We start from the raw sequence: 19,804 nt of genomic DNA on the forward strand, positions 1-19,804 counted from the left end.
GATCAGCCATAATCTTATTAAATAGTGGAGCAGGCTCAAAAGAGCAAATGACTTACCCCTGCCCTATTTATTGTGTACTATTCTACCCATTCAAGTGTCCAGTTTAACAAATGGAAGATTGAAGGTACGACCTCTGCCAGTCAGCCTGATTATACAAAAAGCTGTGAAACTAATTTCTGGATTGCATCACTTGCTTTTATTCAGTCTGATTTTACTTAATTATACATTTTGCATTCAGCCAGATTAAAAGTGAGTGAAATGGTGAACTATGAAACAAGCTGCCGATTCATTACTGTCAGCTTCGTAATACTACCCAAGATAAGTTTCATCCCCCAAGAGATCTATTTTCAAACTTCATTCAGTATTGATACACATGAATGACCTCACATATTTTGCTACATTTGTGTCCAGTTTCATAATCAATATTCAGAACATAATTTAATCAGTACAGCCTTATGCTGGTTGTAAACTAGCTTTTGGAAGAGGGGAGAAATAAATAACAGCCTAAATTGAAACACAGCCATTTTAGCTGTAGTAAAGTTGAATATCCCCTTATTTCAGATGAAAGGCTATTAACCGTGACAAGCTAGTGTTATTATAAACATGGCAATAGGTCAGCAACCTACCTGCATATTGATCGAGAATACAAGTTTCTAACAACTGGATTAGTGGTTTATGGACATCCTAGCACTTGAAAATAACAAGGTTAGCAATCAATTTAATACATTTCCAGATGTTAATGTAAAATTGAACTTAAGTGTGCAGCTCTTACCACTTTTTTTAGAATGATATATGTTGATTGAGCACATCCACTTTGCTGTATCCTTCAGAACTGTTGGGATAGCCAATCCATTTCATTGAGTATGATGGTTACAGGGTAGACTCTTTTTTTTTTTTTCTTGTGACTTCTATGAAGGAAATCACATTTAAGGTTTTCTTGAGAATTTCCGGATTTTGGAGCAGTTTATGTTCATCTTCCCAGTCTATTTGTATAATTACTAGACTATTAAATTAATCACAGGGAGATAAAACAGTAGTTCAGAGATCATAGAGTATTTCTTAGCATTTCATTGTAGTTTTATTACCTTTGCAATAAAATTACAAATTCCAGAATGTGAAAAATGAATCAACGAGAATATTGAAGAACTTCAAGCTGATCCAGAAACAATAATTCAATTTAGATGAGAAAATGATGAGAAATAAAGAATGGTGTGTTTTTGAAAACACTTTTTATGCTGTGTTGAGGTATCCAGTCAACTGGCTGAGTGGCTTTGGTGACTTTGGAGAACGCATTGGTCCCGTTTTCTTGGATTTAAGAAAATGTATGGCTTTGTGGTTAACCGATCAGAGGGCATTTAAATGATGGAGGTATAGAGGTGAATCTTAGAGCTTTGTAGGGAGCATCAATCCCATATTAAAATGGTGGAGACTACTTCATTTTGATCAGAAAGCTAATTATTTTGGTGATTTATTGAACCTAACTAACTTTGTTAAATCAAAAGAAGAAATATTTTCATAGGGATGCATAAAAAAGGGACACACAAAACATGGGAGTAAGAGATGATCATTGAGCTCATCAAATATGCTCTGCCATTCAGCCATGGCTGAACTTGGGCTTCATTTTCACTTTTCCACTCATTCTCCAAATTTCTTGATTCCTTGAAAGACCAAAAATCTGTCTTTCCCAGCCTGGCATATATTCATTAAATTCAGAGAACTGAGTAGAAAATGCAGGATGAATGCCATTATGTAGTACAGTTAAAGCATTGTGTTTCTTTCAGATTCTGGAATTTTGCATTAACCAGTTAGCTGTCTACATTTGTTTATTTCCTCCCCCAAAGTTTGCATGTTTTGGGTATGCTGCAACTGCCACCCAGATTTTAATTTTCTTCAACAAACACAACATGCTGGAGAAACTCAGCAAGTCTGGCACCATTCTTTTTATTATTTATTCACAGGATATGGATGTCACTGGCCAGGCCAGTATTTATTGCCCTTCTCTAACTGCTGTTATGAAGCAGACCAGATTGCCTCAAAATATGTTAAGAAGGTAGTGTAGACCCTAAGTTTTTCTTATCTTTAAAGGCAAATATGAAGTATCTCCTCCAGATGTAAGGCAACTGGTCAAACTACTCAACATTAGACAGAACACATTTTAAATACTGTGTAGTAAAAATACAACCAAAGAAAAAGGAATTTAGAATAACAACTCTATCGGAAACTTAATAGAATACTAGATACGGTAACTATTACTAATTAGCTGTTCTAATATAGTAACATCCCATAAACACACACCTTGGTAAAAAAGGAAAATTCAGACACTGATTCTTGCATGCAGTTCTCAAGGCCAGGAGGGAAAAAAATTGAGAAAATTCAGAGCGTAGCAGCCACGAAACATTCACTGAAGCTTACAACCCTGTTGAGACCCCAATAGCTTCTGATGCTACTGAAAAACCAAAACCCAGAAATTCTGAAGAAGGGTCCTGACCCAAAACATCAATTTTCCTGCTCCTCTGATGCTACCTGGCCTGCTGTGTTCCTCCAGCTCCACACTCTGTTATTCCAGAAATTCTAACCTGTGAGAACTGGCCACACCCATTCGGGCTGCATTAAAAAAATCCCAAGGCGTCCCCAAACTGTTTACTCAAATGGTCATCATTAGCCAGCTCGTTACCTCTGCCATACAACCTGTCTTCAAAGAAAGCCAGGACAAAACTCTTAAAGTGACAGCATTGTCACATTGCTCTGAAAGCAGCTGAGAGTCAATTAGAAATTGTAGGGTCACTAACCACAATCATTTAGTCTCCCTTGGACTCTTGGGAAATGAGTCTGGAGTAGGCCAGGTCAGGTAAGGATTGTAGATTTACTTCCTGAAGGGACATTAGCGAAGCAGATGGCGTTTTCTGTTAATAGGCAACAATTTCATGGTCAATGTTAGACTCCTAATCCCAGATTTTTTTTAATTGAAACCAGAAAATTATCTGTGCCTCTGGTTTAATCATCTGGTGATAATACTATAAGGCCATCATCCATCCAAACTTAATATTTCAAGTCTACTGTTGCTGAAGGCAAGTCATATTGGGCTTGAAACATTAACTGTTTTTCTGTCTCCCATAGATGCTCACAGACCAACTGAATTTCTCCAACATTTTCTGTATTTATTTCAGATTTCCATCATCTGCCGTGTTTTGCTTTTATTTACCTAATTTTTTTTTTTAAATATGCATCCATTGTACAGTCTACGTTTGGGACCTCTCTGTCAATGATGTTGACCCACTTCATAGGTTTCTAACAGCTGTCCACTTGGGCCTGCATGCTTCTATTCTGTAACCCTTCCCATATGGTCTCACCAGGATTTTGATTTGTGGGTGAGCCTAAAATTAGTGAGAATACTGCTTATTATATTGTTGGCAAAATAGTTTGACACCCGGTGTACTTCGTTTAGATAGGTAAGTTTGATTTTACACTTGATAGACTTCTGTAGTTTGCCTTAAAAGAATCCACTAATCTCCAATATAATCACAGTTCTGTATTCCTTGCTCATCTTACTTTATGTGGGGAAAAAAAACCTCTCTGAATCAAAATGTTTAAGTTTGCATTCAGTAAACTACAAAAGCATAAATGATTTTGACAGGGCTTTTATCACCCACTGATGACAGAACTGTCATCACTGAGTAAATATGTACAGCTATGTTCCACAATTGATCCATTTCCTTCTCAGACTATTTTTTAAATGAGGTATGCCTCAAAAACATTCAGAAAGAACTTCTTCTAAATACTAAACTATATACGAAACACATCCTAGATCATTCCTTCAGAGTGAGCCATGTTGGTATGTATAGCAGGCATAGATGTAACCTATTAAGAAAATGAACTTGTGTGGAAGAATTTCTTCACTTGGTATAAATATTTTAAAGAAATACCTTGTCAAGGCAGAGGAGGGAAATCTTGCTCGTTCTTTGTAAAACATGGTGAGTAATTTAATCGTACATAGAAAAATACTGAAATAAAGATTTTCATTGGACGATGTTATGTAAGCAGCTAACTGTGAATGTTCCAATATTAAATATGTGGGTATGTAAGTTTTGACTTTGACATCTGCACATGATTCTCTAATTAATTGTGAAACTGAATATCAAAATGTAATGCTGGACTCTGTCATGGAGAAGCTTTGAGAGATTGCTTTGAGTTGTATGTAGCTCAATACTTTGGCAATGATCTTTTCCCTCTCAAGTTTAAATAAGTAGGTAATGAGAATATTACCCCTTTGACTTTTTTGCCAAATGGAGCTGTATTTACAAAATCATGAATAATCAGCTGATTCAGTTAACACCATAAGACATGGGAGAAGAAGTAGGCTATTCAGCCTATCAAGTCTGCTTCCCCATTCAATGGGATCATGGCGATCTGAAAATCCTCACCTCTACATTCCTATCTTTTCCCTGCAACTGTCTAATCCTTTACTGATTAAAAGTCTGTCTAACTCCTCTTTGAATATGCTTAATGGCCCGGACTCTCAAGCCCTGTGTGATAAAGACTCACACAGATTCACTACCCTCAGAGAGAAGAAAGTCCTCCTCGTGCATTTTAAATGTGTAATCCCTTATTCTGAGATAATGCCACCTGGTCATCAACTTTCCCATGAGGAGAAACAACCTCTTCAACTCTACTGCATCATGTCCCCTAAGAATCTTCTTTGTTTGAATACAGTTGCTTGTTATTCTTGTAAATTCTAGTGAGTGCAAGACCAATCTACTCAACTTCTCTTCGTAAGACAGTTCCTTCATACTTGCTATCAGCCTAGTGAACCTTCTCTGGATTGGGAGATGCTTTACTGCATCAGAACTTGCTCCATACATACATTTTCCTTAATCCGTATGTATTTAGAACTGTGTATTTGAAGGGTATCTGGCTGTTCCAATCCCCATTAAAACATTGTCAAGTATGATCAAAGGTTTACACCAGTTTCATTTGCACAATATTGTGAAAGATTTTTAGTTTGTTTTATTGTCCTTTATTCCAGATTTACTGTCTAGGATAGACTTGGAAGAACTTATGAAAAAAGATGAGCCACCTCTTAAGTTTCCTCAAACACTTGATGAATTTGAATATGCATTTAATGAAAGTAAGTCAGAAATTGAGTCTGCAGATAATAAATATATCATTCAAGTGCTATGTTTTCTGCATATTACTATAGAAATCAATATCTAGCAGAAAGGGAAAGCAGACATAGAATCATAGAATCCCTACAGTGTGGAAGCAGGCCATGTGATCCATCGAATCCACAATGACTCTCTCTGAAGAGCATCCCTCCTGGATCCATTGCCTTATCCTGTCACTGTAACCCTGCATTTCCCATGGCTAATCCATTGAGCCTGCACACCCCTGGACATGATGGGCAATTTAGCATGGCTAGTCCACCTAACCTGCATATCTTTGGACTGTGGGGGGAAACCAGAGCAGCTGGATTAAACCCACGTAGACGCAGGAAGAATGTGTAATCTTTACACAGACAGTCGCCTGAGGGTGGAATCGAACTTGGGTCCTTGGTGCTGTGAGGCAGCAGTGCTAACCACTGAGCCACCTTGCTACCCCTATAGGGTTACAGGGATTTAGTAGGATGCTCTTCAGAGTGCAGACTTGATAGGCCTATGGCCTCTTTCTGTGCTGTGATCTGTAAACAGATGTTCCTGAATTAAAAATTAGGAGATTATCATATTTGTTGGTAAGACACTATGCATCCTTGTAATTGGATGGAATGTGAAGTTATTTTATTTTTATTTTTATTTTTAAAGAACATGTGGAGATTTTTTTTTCCCCACAAACTATGGTTGAGAGAAAAGGTCAGGTGGTGTAAAATTCTGAATTATGTGAAATTCTTGTATATAGTTTATCTCAAACTTTGTCGCAGCACCACAAGGAATTCCTAAGATAGTTGTACTTAATTGTACAGCCAAGTCCCTTTGTGTTACATCTTTCTGCAGTTTTTCTCCATTTAAATAATATTCTGTCTTTTGTTCTCCATTTTAAAATTGACATCTTTGCATTTTTCCCATATTACACTCCATTTGATATTGTTTTGCCTACTTACTTAACGTATTGATATCTTTGTAAACTGTATCCTCTTTGTAACTTGCCTTTCCATCTATCTTTGTGTTGTCTGCAAATTCGGCTGCACTAAAATATATGTTTTGCAAACAGTTGCAGTCCTAGCACTGACCTCTATGGAATCCCACTGTTTACAGGTTGTCAATCTGAAAAAGAACCCCTTATCCCCACTCGCTGTTTCTTGTCTACTAGCCAATTCTTTATTCATGCCAATATACTACCTCCAACATTACAGGCTCTTATCTTAGACTTAAACAAGGTATCTCACAAGAAGTTAACACCTTCTGGAATTCCAAATACACCTCATCCGCTCGGGTTGAGAATACCTCGAAAGACTAATAAATTAGTCAGACATGAGTTCCCTCTTCATGAAGCCATGCTGGCTCTGCTTGATTAGATTATGATTTTCCAAATGTGCAATGGGTTGTGGCCTCCTCTTAATCTGTTTTAAGTTCTTTTTTGAATCCTTGTAATCTTGCTTCTAAGGTGGAGAATTCCACAGGCTGACCATTCCCTGGATGAAGAAGCTTCTCTTCATTTCAGTCCTAAATGTCCCATGCCATATCCTTGGACTCCCCAGTCATCAGGAGCAATTTTTCTGCATGAACCCTATCTAGTCCGATTAAAATTTTATAAATTTCCATGCAATCTTCCCCTCATTCTTCCAACCTCCAGTGATTGCTGTCAACGTTTTGGTATTATCTGTTACCTAATCCAAAAGCTGTCATCATGTGCAATTCTGAGCTGAGCAGGACTATTTGATAACCTCAAAACATGTAGATGGTTCTCTAATTCCTTATTCCTCATGATTGAGATCCTAAGCCATATCTTTTTGTCTTTATTGAGGCTTTATTTCTGCATATTTTTTCGTGTGAACTGGGGTTCACGCTCTCTCCGTTAATTGTTGCCGGGTTTAAACTGTTACTTCAGTTAGGTTACGTTAGTTCACAAAGATGGCTTTCTCAAGAACAACTAGAGAAGGGCAACAAATGCTGACATAACTTATGTCACAAGAATTCATTTTAAAATTTCATCTGACCCGTGAGTTAGATTTTGAGGACCAAATACTTCTGTTAAGATTTAAATAACCCATCCTTTTTAGCATGTGTGTGTTCTCCTAACTTTGGATAACTTCTCCAGAATTGTTTATCCTTATTCCACATTGAACAGCTCTATCTTCAGTCACTTTATGTTGAAGACGCTATTAGTGTGACTTTTGTCCATGCTTCCAAAACATTCCTTAAATCAACTTATGTTCTTTACTAGCCAAGAATGTAGAGATGCTAACTTGAACTTTTGAATATCAATAAATATAATGATATTATTTGAATATTCTATCACCTTGAACTGCCAACATTTTTGTTCTTTGAACAGAAGAAGATACTTGAGTTGCTGAGAGCTGAAAAGCTGGGGTTAGATGGGGGAGGCAGTGTTGCAACCATAATGTCACTGGACTAGTATTCCAGTACTCCAGGCTAATGCTCTGGGGGTTTGGGTTCCGTTCCCACCATGGTAGACAATGAAATTTGTATAAAAAATAAAAATCTGGAATACAAAGCTAATGGTAGCCATTGTCCATTTGCTGATTTTTGGTCAGGGAAGGAAATGTGCCATTCTTTCCTGGTCTGGCCTCCTTGTGACTCTGGACCCACAGCAATGTGGTTGGCTCTTTTAATGATGGGCAATAAATGCTGGCATAGCCAGTGGCACTCTCATTCCATGAACAAATTTTTAAAATAATTAGGTTTGGGCACAACCAATGGAGACAGACAGCATGAATGTTTCAGGTCTGTAATGGCTCATCTAAACTGGGAAACATTACAAATTGCACACTTTAAGCAAGTTCATTGGCAGCAAAAAATTGGGAGGCAGGTACTTGGTGATTAGACAAGGAGAATGTCTTTGATAGGGTGGAAGACAAGAGAAATTTAAATGACACATACTATGATGCAGAACAGAATTAGAACCAATAGTTGCCATCTTAAAAAAGGAATCAATGGAGTGGTTGTAATTTGAAATCATTGATTTCAATGTGTTCCATGTCTGTTTGAATTTGCATTCTTCTGCTTATACTGCTTCCTCTTCCGGCCTAATGAGTTCTGCCTGTCTTCATCTTCCACCTTGCCAGCCCCTGCACTTAATGATCATCCTTCACCATAGCTGCCACCAGAAAACATTTTATTCCTTCTCACCCTGTTGAGCATTCTGATGATTCTGCTCTGCCTGTGGTACTTTGTCCACTCCTATATCACCCCAAAATCATGATCTCTTCTCTTGCAAGCACAGGCGATGCAACATGTCTCTTTCTCCCTTTGCAAGTTCCTGGATCCCAAACACTCTTCTAAATGTAACAGTGATTTTCTTTGAATAAATTGTATTCTGTAGTTGCAATACAGTCTGTACTAAACCGAGGAGAATAAAAATTGGATAACTACATACCATCTTTGTCTAGTCTGCATCTAGACCCTAAGTTTCTGGTTACTTGACGATTTGTTTCTCCATTCCACTCCCACTCTGACCTTTTATTCAATGCATGCTTGACGAACAGCACTTCCCGTTTTTACTTAGGCACTTATTCTCTTTAAGACCCAACAGATCCATTTCAAATAAATGCCCCAATGCCTCTCCCCAGTGTTATGTTGAAATAGTGTTGTGATGATTTTGTGATTCCCTTTTATAATTTCTCCAGACCCTTTTATTTTGTCTCATTACCATCTCAGTTTGCTATGCCTCATCACCCTTTTTGTTGCTTAGTCACTCCTGTCTCACACACCTAACCCATACTCCTGCCTAACCCTAACCCATCATAGGTCTTGTTTTTTCCTTTGTTCTTTCCCCTATTTCCCCATTTACCTATCATTTTATATGTTCGTGATGTGCAGAGATGGGGAAGGTATTCGTGGTTTTAGCAGACTTAAAATTAGATAAGACCCCAGGCTCAGATGAGGTTTATCCCAGGCTGCTGTGGGTGGCAAGGGAGGAGATTGCAGGAACCCTGACAAATTCCTTTCTGGACTCAGAGTTGCCAGAGGACATGTGGTAGAATTATTCAAGAAAGGTGTTTGGGATAAACCAGGGAATTATCCATCAGTGAGTCTAATATCTGTGATACGGAAACTATTGAAAAACGTTCTGAGGGAAAGAATTAATCTGCATTTCGAGAGGCAAGGATTAATCTTGGATAGTCAGCATGGCTTTGTCAGGGGTAGATCATTTCTGACAAGTTTGATTGAGTTTTTCAAAGAGGTGGCTAGGCGTATGGATGAACATTGTGCAGTAGATCTAGTCAACATGGGCTCTGGCAAGGCTTTTGACAAGATTTCACATGGGAGACTGGTCAAGGAGGTAGTGCCTATGGGATCTAGTGCAGTTGGGCAAAATGGATCCAGTTCATCTGCAAATTACACTTCAACTACTGCTGAAACCAACAGCTGTGTAAACAGTGTTTATAATGAGTGACAGGTTACTTGCTTTCAAAACATGATGCAATCTTCCAAGAATCCTTGGTTCTTTTCTTAATTCTTTTCTCGTTTCGGTTTCCTATTAAAAATTCAGATTGCATCCTCAAACCATTAGAATTAATGAGCTGGAGTCTGAGCTTCGGACACTGTGGCACATCTGGGAGGGGGAGAGTTACCTGAACGCTGTGTTTCAGGATGCAGTCACACCTGGTAGAGTAAGTATCACAAATTCTGTCAGTGGGCAGAGACAGCAGGGTGTGACTGCGAGTGAGGCAGGTCGAGGGATCCTGCTTCGTAAACAGAGGAACCTCAGCTCTTGACCTTGCCCAACAGGTACAAAGTACTTGCTTGCTGTGTGGATGAGGAACAGGGGTGTAGGGAGGATGAGCCAGCTGACAACGATACTGTGGCAGAGGGGACCATTCAACAGAGGGGAGTAAAAAGACAAGTGGTAGTTGTAGGGGATTCTATAATTAGGGGAATAGATTGCATTCTTTATAAGGGGATAGAGGGTCCTGCATGGTATGTTGCCTGCCCAGTGCCAGGGTGACAGACATTTCTGACCAGCTTGAAAGGTTATTGGAAAGGGAGGGGGCGAATCCAAATGTTGTGGTCCACTTCGGGACAAACAGCATAAGCAAGACTAGGAAAGAGGAACTGTTCAAGGATTATCAGTAACCATGAACTAAATTAAAGATCAGGTCCTTGAGGGTTATAATCTCCAGATTACTGCTCGAGCCATGTGCAAATTGGCAAAGGGGCGCATGAATATGGGGAGTAAACATGTGGCTAAAAGAGTGGTACGGGAAGGAGGGGTTCCTTTTCATGGGGCACTGGCATTAGTATTGGAACAAGAGGGACCTGTACCGCTGGGACAGCCTCCACCTGAACTGAGCTGGGACTAATTTTCCAGCGAGAAAAGTTAATAGGGTGGTTAACAGGACTTTAAACTGGAAAGTGGGGGGATGTGAAGGATAAAACTCCGAGAATTATAATGACCAATGGGAAACAAAGCAGCAGGTTAACATCTGTAGGGGTGGATTCAACCGCATGGAAAAGTACGAAAAATTGAAAAGAAAGGCGAGCTCAGCAGAGATTATTAAAGTCGCCAGCACACAAAATAGGACAGTGTTTGGAAAGGATTAGGAATCCATCTTCAAGCATACCGGGTAAACAAATGACAATGAAAAGAGGGATGCTAAATACAGACTAAAGGTATTGTATCTGAATGCACGCGCTGTATGAATAAGCTAAGTGAGCTTGTGGTACAGGTCGAAATTGGGAGGTATGATGTGGTGGGCAGCATGGAGATGTGGCTGTAAAGGGGTCAGGACAGGGAGACAAATAACCAAGCATATACATTCTATTGAAAAGACAGGCATGTGACAGAAGAGGTGAGGTTAGTCAATAACAAGAAACAAAGTAGGGCAGATGGTGTAGAATCTGTGTGGGTAGAGTTGAGGAACCGCAAAGGTTAAAAAGCCATGATAGGAGTTGTGTATAGGCCTTCAAACAGTAGGCAGGATATGGTGCACAAGGAACAACAGGAGATAGAAAAGCTATGTTGGAAAGGCAAGGTTAAGTGATGATGGACTAGGAAAATCAATTTGGCAGTGGATCACAAGAAAATGAATTTGTGAAATGTCTACGAGATAGCTTTTTGGATCAGCTTGTGGTGGAGCCCACTAGGGAATAGGCAGTTCTGGAATCGGTCTCATGCAATGAAGCAGACCTGATGAGGGAGCTTAAGGTCAAGGAACCCTTAGGCAGTGACCATAATATGATAGAATTTACTCTGCAGGTTGAGAGGGAGAACATGGAATTAGATATAACGGGTGTTACAGTTGAATAAGGGCAGCTACAGAGGCATGAGGGAGGAGCTGACCAGAATCGACTGGGAGAGGAGCCCAGCAGGAAAGACAGTGAAACAGCAAAAGCAGGAATTTCTAATAGTAATTTGGGAGACGCAGCAAAAATTCATCCACAGGAAAAAGAAACATGCTAAAGGGAAGATGAGGCAACCATAGCTGACTAGGGAAGTCAGGGACAGCATAAAAGCAAAAGAAAAAATATATAATGCGATGAAGGGCAGTGGGAAGCCTACAAAGACCAACAGAAAACCATGAGAAAGGAAATAAGGACGGAGAAGATTAAATATGAAGATAAGCTAGCCAGTAATATAAAAGAACATTGTAAGAGTTTCTTTAGCTATATAAAGGGCAAAAGAGAGGAAAATGTGGACATTAGGCCACTTGAAAATGACACTGGAGAAGTAGTAAGGGGGAACAAAGAAATGGCTGAGGAACTGAATAAGTTCTTTGCGTCAGTCTTCACGGTGGAAGACACGAGTAATATCCCAAAATTCAAGAGAGTCGGGGGCAGAGGTGAGTATGGTGGCCATCACCAAGGAAAAGGTGCTAGAAAAACTGAATGGCCTGGAGGTGGATAAGTCACCTGGACCAAATGGACTACACCCCAGAGTTCTGAAGGAGATAGTTCTGAAGGTGATCTTTCAGGAATCACTGGAGTCATGGAGGGTTCCGGAGGACTGAAAAATCACTCATGTGACACCCCTCCTCCCCGCCCCCCCACCCCACTCAGTTTAAGAAGGGAATAAGGCAAAAGACTGAAAATTACTGGCCTATTAACCTGACCTTGTTCGTGGGTAAGATTTTCGAGTTCATTGTGAAGGATGAGATTTCTGAATACTTGGAAGTGTATGGTAATGTAGGGCAAAGTCAACATGGTTTTGTCAAGGGGGAGTCATGCCCGACAAATCTGTTAGAATTCTTTGAGGAGGTAACAAGCAGTTTAGACCAAGGAGAGCCAAAGGATGTTATCTACCTGGATTTCCAGAAGGCCTTTGTCAAGGTGTCGCACAGGAGGCTGCTGTTTAAGATAAGGGCCCATGGTGTTAGAGGCAAGGTACTAGCATGGATAGAAGATTGGTTGTCTGCCAGACAACCAAAGAGTGGGAATAAAATGGTCCTGCTCAGGATGGCAGACGATGATGAGTGGTGTTCCACAAGGGTCAATGTTGGGACCACAACTTTTCACGTTATACATTAATGATCTAGATGAAAGAACTGAAGGCATTCTGGATAAACTTGCGGATGATGCAAAGATAGGTGGAGGGACAGATAGTATTGGGGTGGTAGCAAGGCTGCAGAAGGATTTAAGACAGGTTAGGACAGTAGGCAAAGAAGTAGCAGATGCAACATAGGAAAGTGTTGAGGTCATGCACTTCGGTAGGAAGAATAGAAGCATAGACTGTTTTCTAAATAGGGAGCAGATTCAGAAATCTGAAGTGCAAAGGGACTTGAGAGTCCTAGTCCAGGATTCTCTTTAGGTAACTTTGCAGGTTGAATCAGTAGTTAGGAAGGCAAATACAATGGAGGCATTAATTTTGAGAGAACAAGAATATAAAAGCAAAGATGTACATCTGAGGCTTTATAAGGCTCTGGTCAGACCACATTTAGAGTATTGTGAGCAATTTTGGGCCCTATACCTCAGGAAGGATGTAGTGGCCCTGGAGGGGGTCCAGAGGAGGTTCACGAGAATGATCCCAGGAATGAAATGCTTAACATATGAGGAATGTTTGACGACTCTGGGTCTATACTTAATGGCGTTTATAAGGATGAGGTGGGGATTTAATTGAAACTTACAGAATACTGAACGACCTGGACAGAGTGGATGTTGGGAAGATGGCAGGCAAAACTAGGACCTGAGGGCACAGCCATAGAGTAAAGGGAAGATCCTTTAGAATGGAGAAAAGGAGAAATATCTACAGCCAGAGTGAATCTATGGAATTTATTGCCATAGAAGGCTGTGAAAGCCATGTCATTGAGTATATATTTAAGGCAGAGATAGATAGATAGGTTTTTGATTGTCAAGGGGAATAAGGGTTACGAAGAAGAAGCGGGAGAATGGGATTGAGAAACTTATCAGCTATGATTGAACAGCAGAGCTGAATTGATGGGCTAAATAGCCACATTTCTGCTCCTATGTCTTATGTAGAAGAGGGATTAGGCCTCTTAGTCCTCTGAACCTGCACCTGCTGTGCCATTTGGTGTGACCAAAGTTGACATATCTCATTCCCACACTATTTCCCATGTCCTTTTCATTACTAGCTAAGTAACTTTCTATTCCTGATGCAGTTTTGGATTCTGCAGTATTGGAAAGAAATTAAGTAGTAGAGAGGCTACAACAGAGATTCGCGAGAAATTAAATATAAAAGAAAAATGTTGCAGGTCTTGCAAATTTCAAAGAAAAGCAGAAAATGGAGGAATTTCTAAACCAATCTGACAGAATGTAGAAAGAGAAACTGAGTAAATATTTCAGGTCAATGACCTTTCATCAGAACTGAAAAAGAGAAATGTACTAGTTTTTAATGAGATCATATGGTGGGTGAGGTGTTTGGAGACAAAACAAAAAGTAAAGTTAGTAGCAGGGCAGAAAACAGGAGACCTTAATGACAAATAACTTGTTGGGACACCCTCAAACATTAGTGATACACTAAGTAAAGAAATAAAGGATGTGCCCAGAAAGGTTGAGTGGCTGAATAATGAACAGCTGCTGCCCAAATGCCAAATAGGGATGCTGATACCAAAACTTAAACATGCAAAGAGAGAAGCAACAAAATGGCAGCGGTTTGGGGGGGTGTGGGGAAGAAGCGCAAAGATTGCAGACTGAAATTGTTGAACTTAATGTCCAAAAGGCTATAATGTGGATTTTTGAAAGATGTGGTTTTGTTGCTTGAGCTTGTATTGTTGGAAAAACTGTAGTTCATGAAGGACAGATGTTGACATGAAAACAAGGTGGAGAATTCAAAAAGACAGGCCAAAGAAAGCCTGTATGTAATGCTTGTGTTCAACAAAGCAGTCACCCAATCCGCATTCGTTCTCCCCATTGAAGAGTAGACCACACTGTAAATAATGAATGTGGATATACAAAATTGAAAAGTACATAAGAGTGCTGATTCGCCTGAAAGGAGTTCTTGGGCTTTAGGTGGTGAGGAGAGAGACAGTGTTGAGCAGACATTGCATCTCTTATATGAGGGTTTCGTGGGAAGGATATGTGATTTTGATATGATTTGAAGAGTGGATCAGGATGTTACGGTGAGAACGATTCCTTCGGAATACTGAATGGGTTGGTAAAGATGCTTTTGGTAGTGGCCGAAAGAGGTGGAAATGGTAGAGGATCAGTTCATCTATGACACTCTGGAAAGACTAAATACTGTTTGGTTGATCTCTTTACGGCACTCCTCCATTATGTCTGCACGACTGACCCTGAGGTTCTGCTGTCCTTCCATTTTTATTCCTTACCTTGCTTCCATTGTGACTTCTTTCAGCTCATTTCAGTATAGCATTTCATTGAAACTCAACATAAGCTTGAGGAACAGCACACATTTTAGATTCGGCACTTTACACCTTTCTGGACCCAGAATTGAGGTCAAAAATTTTGGAATGTAATTTAGGCCTCTCATTTTGCTTCTTCTTTGTTGCTGGTGTCAGTCAGTATCGCTTTGCCTTTTCTCTCTGGCAGCTTTCATTATTCTGCTCTTAATAACTTCTCTGACATATGTATTTGTTTCATTACTTGTCACATTACTACTGCCTTTTGGCTCTGCCCACCAGTGCTTATCATTTTAATGTCTTCCATTTTCTGCTGTACTATAGATCGTTCCTTCAGTTGTTTATCCACCTTTTGGTTATTTCCAGCATTGTCTGGATTTTTGCAATAGAAATCTGCTGAAGAAAGAAGTACTGCTAGGGGCCATTTTTGCCAACTTTCTTTCCCACGTGTACCCCTTCCCAGCACTTATCCTATTTGACTTGTCTTGCTCAACATTGATCCAGTGGACTCAGCTTTCAGTTCAGTTAACATTGTCGCTCTCTGCACATCTCACAACGTCTAAAATTTCAGTGGCGCTTCACTTGTCGCTTGTCTTAGATGTTATGAATGATCAACATGGCTTTGATTATAAACTTGGCTGAGAGCTGAAGAAGTCATCCTGCAAAATAGGTTTGCCTGATTATACATGCCACCATTTGCCCAGTCCAATCTGCTGCACCTGTGGTGTAGCCACATGTCAAGTGGCAAGACCTGATAGAAGGATTTGCTATTCGGCCCTAGCCCCTGTTGTTGTTGTGTGCCCCATCACCCCTGTTCACAAAACCTCAGCCTTCTTGCTTGCATGCCTTTGTCTAACCAACTCTCCCCTTGCTTACATCACTTTAGTACCTCAACTCTAAATGTCCATTTGCTTGGTGCTCCCCCTGCGTCTCCTCCCCTGCCCCAACACGATTCTTTCACTCCACTCTCCTCCTCTGACCACCTCCATGCAACCTGCCCCTTTGTGATCACTCCTCTGCCTAACCGCTACTTTGAACATCACTGTGCGTCCCTCCTCCTGTCTGACTGCCTCCCTGCACCCCTTCCCATCTCTGACCATCTCCCCCACTGCGACCACCTCCCAATCTAACCCTCTGCTTCGAAACCCTCCCTGCATCCCTTGCCTGTTCCGACCATTGCTATAGCAGCACAGACAGGAGAGATTAGCTAAATGCAAACTGTCTTGCAACACTGAGTTTCCAAATTGTTTTGAGTCTGATGCATTTCCAAATATTTGGATAATATTTTATAAAGGAATGTAGGAAGTTCTGCAAAAATATGTTATCTTTCTTTATGCGTCTGAGTTTGTTCAAAGCAACATACTGGAATTCAGTTTATTGCAGTGCTGTGACTTGTATTTTAGGGGTTAAAATGCAGTAGATTGCTCTTTTGTACTATTGTTATTGCCCACACCTATGCTGTCCTGTGATTATCCAGTTGGAAGTGAAAATCAGGAAATTTACTTTCCTTCACAGTCAGTTGGATGTTGCAACTGTGCTTGATTCTTTGATGTTGTGATTGAGCTGAGCAACTTGCTGCCTGTGGAACAGCATTTTTTGATTATCAGCTGTGGTTTTGCTTCACATGATGGATGAGTCCATTTAATGAAACAAAAATAAAACAGAATGTATTAATTAACATTACGAGATTTAAGATATGCTGTACTTTGTTTTGCTATCTGACTGAGGAGATTTTGTTAAAGTTACATGCGAATGATTGAAATTTATTCTTTGTGTCTAGAGGGACAGTTAAGACATATAAAAACTGGGGAGCCATATGTATTTAATTACCATGAGGACTTGCACAGATGGAATCAGAAACGTTATGAAGCTCTTGGAGAGGTAAGTTCTTTTTTTTTTACTGTTAATAACTTTGATTGGGTGATCTATACATACATGTGGTGACTGATAATTATAAGAAGATGCATGCTGATTTGTGAAATTGTCCTTATGGTACATAATGGGGAATGGGCGTTGGGAAAATGCAGGTATTTGTATTCTTTCCGATATTCTGTCTATAAATACACGCAAAGCCAGTGAGTAGTGAGCCTGCAATTTTCAGAAATGAGAGCTGTGTACTTGTTGCACAAGTTTGGAGAATTAGTCCTAAAAAAGATAATTAGCTTTAAACTCTAGAGGCAGCAAAGGTATGACTAGGAAATTCTGTAATCTATTTATTTCAAACATTATGTGAATTGGTCCATATCCAGTGCCTTTTTTACCCTTGTATTTATGTTAAGTTTTCCTGTCTTTATGAAATAGCATATCCTTCACTGCCCATTGAATGACATTACTGAAGAGATTCCAGAAAATCATACTTGTATCAAATCCAAATTATACCTAGCACAAAGGAAGATAATGACCCTAGCCCTAATCAATTATCTCAAGCTCCAGGAATTCTTCAGGATAGTGTCCTATGTGCAACCATCTTCAGTTACTTCATCAATGACCTTACTTCATCATGAGGTCAGATGTAGGGATGTATGCTGATGATTGCGCAATGTTTAGCATGATTATTCCGATACTGAAGCAGTTCACGTCTACGTTCAGCAAGGTGTGGACAGTATCCATGCATTCACACTGCACAAGTGCCAGGCAATAACATCTCCAGCATGAGAGAATCTAACAATCATCCTTTGACATTCACGAATGTCCTCCAGGGAAGGAAATCTGCCTTCCTCATCTGGTCTGGCCTACATGTGACTCCAGACCCAGAGCAATGTGGTTGTCTCTCACTTGCCCTCTGAAATGGCCTAGCAAGCCATTCAGTTATACCAATTGCTACAAAGTCCCAAAGGAATGAAACCAGACAGATCACTTGGCATTGACCAAGGCACCGGAAAAGACAACCGCAGAAACAGCTATGTCGACCTGCAAAGTCCTCCTCACTAACATCTGGCTAGTGCCAAAATTTGGAGATTTGGCTCACAGACTAGTCAAGCAACAGTCTGACATAGTCATACCTATGGAATCATACCTTACATACAATGTCCCAGACACCACCATCACCATCCCCAGATATGTCTGTCTCACCGGCAGACCCAGCAGAGATGGTGGCATAGTGGTATACAGGCAGGAGGGTGTTGCTTTAGGAGTCCTCAGCATTGACTCCAGACCCTGTGAAGCCTCATGGCTTCAGGTTAGACATGGGCAAGGAAACTTCCTCCTGATTACCACATACCGTCCTCCCTCAGCTGATGAATCGGTACTCTTCCATATTGAACAACACTTGGAGGAAGCACTGAGGATGGCAAGGGCACAAAATGTACCCTGGGTGGGGAATTTCAATGTCCGTCATCAGGAGTGGCTCGGCCGTAGTACTATTGATTGAGCTGATGGGTCCTAAAGGACATAGGTGCTAGACTGGATCTGTGGCAGGTGGTGAGGGAACCATCATGAGGGCAACACCTACTTGACCGCATCCTTGCCAATCTGCCAGCTGTAGATGCATATGTCCATGATAGTAACGGTAAGAGTGACCAATGGACGTTCCTTGTTGAGATGAAGTCCTGCCTTCACATTGAAAATAACCTCCATTGTGTTGTGTGGCACTATCACTGTGCTAAATGGGACAGACTTCGAACAAATCTACACTCCCGACTGGGCATCCATCTGGCACTGTGGGTGGTTAACAGCAGCAGAATTGTACTCCAGCCTAAACTGTAACCTCACTGCCTACATATTCTCTACTCAACCATGGCTGTCAAGCCAAGGGATCAATCCTGGCTCAATGGAGAGTGGAGGAAGGCATGCTAGGAGCAGCACCAGGCATACCTGAAGGTATGGTGTCAACCTGGTGAAGCACCAAACAGGACTACTTGCACGGCAACCAGCATATGCAGAATAATAGTCAGAGCTCAGCCACCACACAACCAATGGATCAGATCTAAGCTCTGCAGTCCTGCCACGTGTAGTCGTGAATGATGGTGGACAATTAAACAACTCACTGGAGGAGGAGGCTCCCTAAATATGCTCATCCTCGATGATGGAAGAGCCCTGCACATCAATACAAAAGATAAGGCTGAAGCTTTCGCAGCAATCTTCAGCCAGAAGTGCAAAGTAGATGATCCATCTTGGCCTCTTCCAGTGGTCCCCAGCATCACAGATACCAGTCTTCAGTCAGTTCGATCAACTCCATGTGATATCAAGAAACAGTTGGTGCCACTGGATACTGCAAAGGCTAAGGGCCGTAACAACATTCCAGCTTCCAGCAATAGTACTGAAGAGTTGTGCTTCAGAACTTGCTGTTCCAGTATGGTTACAACACTGGTATCGACTTGACAATGTGGAAAATTGCCCAAGTGTGTCCTGTACGTAAAAATCTGGACAAATCCAACGCAGCCAATCACTGCCCCATCAGTCTACTGTTGATCATCAGTAAAGTGATAGAAGGTGTCATCAACAGTGCTATAAAGCAGCACTTGCGCATTGATGTCCAGTTTGGGTTCTGCCAGGGCCACTCAGCTCCTGACTTCATTACAGACTTGGACCAAACATTGGACAAAAGTGCTGAATTCCTGAGGTGAGGTGAGAGCGACGGCTTGACATCAAGGCTGCATTTGACCAAGGGTGATATCAAGAAGCCCTAGCAAAACTGGAATCTAAAGGTATTGGGGGGCAAAAGCTCCGGTGGTTAAAGTCATACCTGACACATAGGATGATGGTTGTGGTTGTTGGAGGTCAATCATCTCAGTTCCTCGGGGTAGTGTCCTAGGCCCAACCATCTTCAACTGCTTCACCAATGACCTTCCCTCCAGCGGGGATATGAGCGATGATTGCACATTTGTGACTCCTCAGGTACTGAAGCAGTCCGTGTCCAATGCAACAAGATCTGGACAATAT

The 19,804-nt window shown here is 40.8% G+C and overlaps 1 protein-coding gene across 2 annotated transcripts in view; it reads left to right on the forward strand.

Moving 5' to 3' along the window:
• The first annotated feature begins 686 nt into the window (after nucleotides 1-686).
• The window catches only part of fam172a (family with sequence similarity 172 member A), a 176,581-nt gene continuing 157,463 nt past the window's right edge, over nucleotides 687-19,804 (forward strand). Inside the window, exons 1-3 of one of the 2 annotated variants that reach the window (XM_048594968.1) lie at nucleotides 687-705; nucleotides 5,024-5,125; nucleotides 16,704-16,804. In XM_048594968.1, the coding sequence (XP_048450925.1) occupies nucleotides 5,056-5,125; nucleotides 16,704-16,804 (171 nt within the window). In that variant the 5' untranslated portion in view covers nucleotides 687-705; nucleotides 5,024-5,055. Of the gene's footprint in view, nucleotides 706-5,023; nucleotides 5,126-16,703; nucleotides 16,805-19,804 lie in introns of those variants that run through there. The other variant, XM_048594967.1, reaches the window with a different exon arrangement.

The sequence above is a fragment of the Rhincodon typus genome, chromosome 3, assembly GCF_021869965.1.
Source record: "Rhincodon typus isolate 14 chromosome 3, sRhiTyp1.1, whole genome shotgun sequence".
In the NCBI taxonomy this organism is placed as follows: Eukaryota; Metazoa; Chordata; class Chondrichthyes; order Orectolobiformes; family Rhincodontidae; genus Rhincodon; species Rhincodon typus.